Raw genomic sequence first — 5,243 nt, forward strand, 5'->3', positions numbered from 1 at the left:
AAAATGTTATATAAAAAAATATAAAATCACATTAAATTTCTGCTAACATGATATCCCAAGAATTTAATTAATCATTGACTAATACATTTTACATAAAAAGAATATTGGGTTCCTTTTTTATGCTTCTAGAATAAAAAAGGTATTCCCCCAAAATTTACTATTTTTTTTGAGTAATTTGTTTAAGTTTCTAAAAAAATCTAAAAATAAGCAGTTTTTTTAGAAGAACATCTTGACTGGCTTCTAGCAAAAGCAGTTGAAGAAAAAAAAGGGCAAATAACTCATATAAACTAAGCATTAGGTATATGTACACGATTCCACCAAAGTAAAAAATGTTACAAGGTTCCACCAAAAGTACTTTTTTATATAGTTCGAATTAGTGCAATTCGAATTACACATTCATAGTAATTCGAATCATATTAATTCGAATTACACACACATACTAATTCGAATCAAACTGGTTCGAATTACACACACACACACTAACACACTCTAATTCGAATGGGTTAGGTTCGAATTAGTCAATTTGTCGTGCCCATAGTAATCAAACTCCCTGTTTTGCCTATATAAGGAGTTTGAACTAACCTCATTCGAACCACTATTCCAAATTCATACCCACCAAATTCCAAAAAAAATGACCCAGAACGACTCCAATAAAGGCTTGAGCAGAATATTTAGCCGATGGGGGATAATCTGGACCGACTTTATCGTTTGGATGGAGTAGCCCATATAGCTGGTGTCATCAACGAAGAGGTTAGTGCGAACTTGTTGTTTTAAAATAAGAGTGAATAACTTATTTTTTTATATATTTTTTGTTAGTGGTTTTGATAGTGAATGATGTTAGTGGCATTGTTAGTGAATGATTTTAGGGGTTTTGTTAGTAGTTTTGATAGTGAATGATGTTAGTGGTTTTGTTAGGGTTTTCTTAGTGGTTTAGGAGGTTAATGATGTTAGTGATTTTGTTATTGGTTTTGTTAGTGAATGATGTTAGTGGTTTTGTAAGTGGTTTTGTTAGTTGTTTTGTTAGTGGTATTGTTAGTGGTTTTGTTGGTGGTTTTGTTAGTGGTTTTGTTAGTGAATGATCTTTTGTTAGTGAATGATTTAAGTGGTTTTTATTTTCTGATACATTATTTTTGCAGCCCCAATGATGTATCTCGAGCATGCGACGGCAGCAGGGTATGCGTCTGGACGAGAGGTACGTTCCGTACTTGCAGATGGCCGGCTTATACCATCTTGTGTAAGTGGTTACTCGCTGCAATGTCATTGCCACTGTCATCAGCAATGAAGTCAGGCTCCACATCATCATCGCCATTATCATCCAGCAATGCATCACCGATCCCAGTCGGTGTCCCACACTGCAAAGAAATCGACACCCTCTCCACGATACCAACCTCTCTGTCGCCACTGCAGTTGAGATCAACGGTGAACGATGAGGACGCGACAGGCTCGTCCCTAGGTGCATTCACCGGCACGGACGAACATGCACCATCGGGTCTCGAGCTAGAACCGGCTACGGTGCCTAGAGTTTGGGTATTCCGGTTTGAACCTACCGAACTAGATACCACATCAACCAACTTTGTCAACATCTCAGGTGTCCTGACCTCGGGAAACTGGTGACGACAATGGAACAGGACCTGCAAATCCTCGTCACTCCCTATAACGAAAGAGTCGTACTTCACATCATCTCTAAGCACTAAGATCGGAATGCGATAGAATAGTTTCTGAACCCGTTTCACGCCTTGCAGCCCAAGTTTCTGTATTATAGAATTCAAGAAGTCATCGAATCTCATCGTTAGTCTCATAAAAATACTCAGAGGATCTTTATCAGTAAACTTCACATCAGAGCGTGTCTTTCTCTTAATCAACCCTCTGTAATGCACTAATACTACAAAGCTCTCCTCACTAGCCATTTGGTTTTACTCAAATGAACTCAATTCACGTTCACACCATATTTATACACATCAGGGACTTCTTAATTCGAAACAGCCATTTTCGAATTACATACACATAGTTCGAATTAGCTAGATTCGAACTATAATTCGAATTCCTCACCATATAATTCGAATCAGGGATTCAAACTTCCCCATGCATGGTTTGAATCAGTGTGATTCGAACTACTAATACTGCAAACTCCTTCACTAATTCGAACAGGGTTGATTCGAATTATTAAACTTTTTAGTTCGAATGGGGTTGATTCAAATTATATAGAGACATGCTTTTGGTTGATCCATGTCTCATTTTTCCATTTGGTTTAATCATGTAAAATCTTATGCAAACTGGTTTAATACTGCCATTTGCCTAGAAAAAAAGCTTGCAAAATAATAATAAGGTTATAAGTTTATTTTCTATATTCTTAGAAAGCAAAAAATATATTTATTTAAAAAGACATAATAATCTAATCACTATACAAATGTATCATATATATTACATATTATTATTAGAATAAAGTATTAGTTAAAATATTATTAGAATATCCCATGTATTCTTTAATTTATTAAAAATTATGTCATTATTTTATTTTATGCCGCTAAGTAAATATATAATAAAAAATTATACTTATTAATTTTTCAAAAATACCATGTTATGTAAAATCGTTTTTTTTTACTTAAGAACGTAATATTTAAATTTATTTAAAAAGTACTTATATATTTGTTACGTTCAAACAGCTTAACTTTTTTAAATTCTAATAAAAAGTATTTTGATTAATTACTCAAATCGATCCTTAAAGATTTTAAAAGTAAATATTTTAGTCTCCAACAAAAGTTAATACACAGATCAATTCTTAATGTTTTATTTCGGCAGAAAAATTAGTCTTTAATTTATTTTTTGACATTTCCGATAGAAAAATGACCCAGATCAGTCTCTAAGGATTTTAAAAGCGAATATTTTAGTCCTCCAAAAAAAATTAACATACAGATTAATCTCCAATGTTTTTTAAAAATAAAAATACACAAAAAATTAAACAAAAATAGGACAATTTATTTAAACCAGATACATCGCAATCTTATTATTAGGATAAAAAAATAAGAGAAAAGGATAAATCGATTTCTGAATTTTTGGACCGTAAACATTTGAATTTGTTAGAAACGAGAGACTGAGAGAGTAATCTGAAAAGTGTATTATTGAGTGTGTTCAAAGGTACAATATACAAGGGGTATTTATAGGTGCTAAATGAATCAGAGTAATAAAGGCATAGAATCCTATAATTAATATACAGATATACTATATAAATATAGACGATACTAATTGGTCTAAATTGATGCTAATGATTCTCTAACATCCCCCCTCAAACTCAAGTGGGAGCTAAGGATACCAACTTGAGTTTGGATAACAAATTCCAGAAACGAGTCGGGTGATGAGCTTTCGTGAAGATATCAGCAGTCTGATCTAGTGTTCCAACAGCAATGAGACGAACAACATCAATAAGGATACATTGTCGAACAAAGTAACAATCAATCTCAATGTGTTTGGTGCGTTCATGAAACACATCATTATGGGCGATCTGAATAGCACCACGGTTATCACAAAAAATATCAGTAGGGGACGACTGAGGAGAACCCAGATCTTCGAGAAGCCAACAAACCGAGATAACTTCAGCACTGGTGTCAACGAGGGCACGGTACTCAGCTTCTGTGCTTGAGCGAGCAGTGAACGTTTGCTTCTTAGCACGCCAAGAAATGAGAGCATCGCCAAGAAATAAACAGTAACCAATAGTAGAACGACGATCAGTGGGATCACCAGCCCAATCAGCATCGAAGTAAGCCTGAAGAGACAAAGAGGAATGGGCAGAAAAATAAAGGCCATGAAATAGAGTGCCTTTGATGTAGCGAAGAATGCGAAGAACTGCCGCATAGTGAGTAGTACGAGGAGATGACAAGAACTGGCTAAGTACATGAACCGGATAGGCGATGTCTGGTCGGGTGACAATAAAGTAGATGAGACCGCCAACTAACTGTCGATACAGAGTCGGATTATCCAAAACAGTGCCATCCATAGGGGTAAATCGAACATTAGGCTCAATAGGAGTAGACTCAGTGTGAGTATCTATACCCAGCGCGAGCAAGAAGATCTGAAGCATACTTAGCCTGAGAAAGATAAATGCCATCATCAGTGGAGATGACCTCGAGACTAAGAAAATAGCTGAGAGAACCAAGATCTTTCATCTCAAAGGTACGGTGAAGTGAGGCCTTGAGATCAGAGATACCATCAATATCATCCCCAGTAATGACCATGTTATCAACATACAAAAGTAGAAAAATAACTCCATGTTCGCTTTTACGAATAAAGAGGGCATTCTCATGAGGGCTAAAAGTAAAACCAAGTCTGTATATGGTAGTGCTGAACTTGTCAAACCATTCACGAGGAGCTTGCTTAAGTCCATAAAGTGCCTTGCGAAGGAGACAAACCTTATTAGAAGGACAAGGATATCCCAGAGGTGTTTCATATAGACTTTCTTTTTCAAATCCCCATTAAGAAATGCATTCTTCACATCCATTTGACTGAGAGACATTTTTTTAACCGCGACAATGGCAAGAAGAGCTCTAATAGACGTAAGATGAGCGACAGGAGCAAAAGTCTCTTCATAATCAATACCATACTCTTGCGTACAACCTTGAGCAACCAAGCGGGCCTTATAACAGTCAATAGAGCCATCAGAGCGAGTCTTGATCTTGTATACCCATCTACTGCCCACAACTTCCTAATCAGAAGGAGGATCAACCAAATCCCAAGTGTGTGCTTTTTCAAGTGCCTGTATTTCTTCCTGCATTACTTGTTGCCAATTTGGGTTTGAGGAGGCTTCTCTAAATGACTTAGGTTCATGTTGATGAAGGATAGTAGAAAAGCAATGATAATCAAGAAGATGAGGAGGTGGATTCCTTACCCTAGAAGAACGACCGGTCTGGAATCATCGGGAGATGGAGAAGGCAGAAAAACAGGAGGCTGTGGAGGGTCACTCGAGATAGAATCTGGATAATCATCACTAGGAAAAAGATCAACATTGGGGTTAGTAAACAAAGGTGACTGAGTAGTAGGAATGGACTCAAAGGATGAGAACCGAGAAAACATGTGGTGCTCTCAGAAGACAACATGACGAGATATACGAATACGTTTAGAGAGAGGATCCCAACAACGATAACCCTTGTGTTCAGTGCCATAACCAAGGAAACAACACATACGAGCCCGAGGTTCAAGTTTACTATGTTCATGAGGCTGAAGAAGAACAAAACATACACAACCGAAAACTC

At 36.6% G+C, this 5,243-nt stretch overlaps 1 protein-coding gene across 1 annotated transcript; it reads right to left on the reverse strand.

Annotated features, from left to right (window-relative positions):
- On the reverse strand, window positions 982-2,269 carry LOC107621120. Its single transcript, XM_016323158.2, has 2 exons — window positions 2,077-2,269; window positions 982-2,029 (listed from the first exon to the last, which is right to left on the reverse strand). Exon 2 carries the CDS (start codon window positions 1,905-1,907, stop codon window positions 1,221-1,223), a length of 687 nt encoding a protein of 228 aa, XP_016178644.1. The 5' UTR covers window positions 1,908-2,029; window positions 2,077-2,269; the 3' UTR covers window positions 982-1,220.

Source organism: Arachis ipaensis, chromosome B10 (assembly GCF_000816755.2).
Source record: "Arachis ipaensis cultivar K30076 chromosome B10, Araip1.1, whole genome shotgun sequence".
Lineage (NCBI taxonomy): Eukaryota > Viridiplantae > Streptophyta > Magnoliopsida > Fabales > Fabaceae > Arachis > Arachis ipaensis.

Excerpts from the sequence above, each read along its gene's own strand:
- LOC107621120 (XM_016323158.2), bottom strand. The coding sequence starts at position 1,907 with ATGGCTAGTGAGGAGAGCTTTGTAGTATTAGTGCATTACAGAGGGTTG.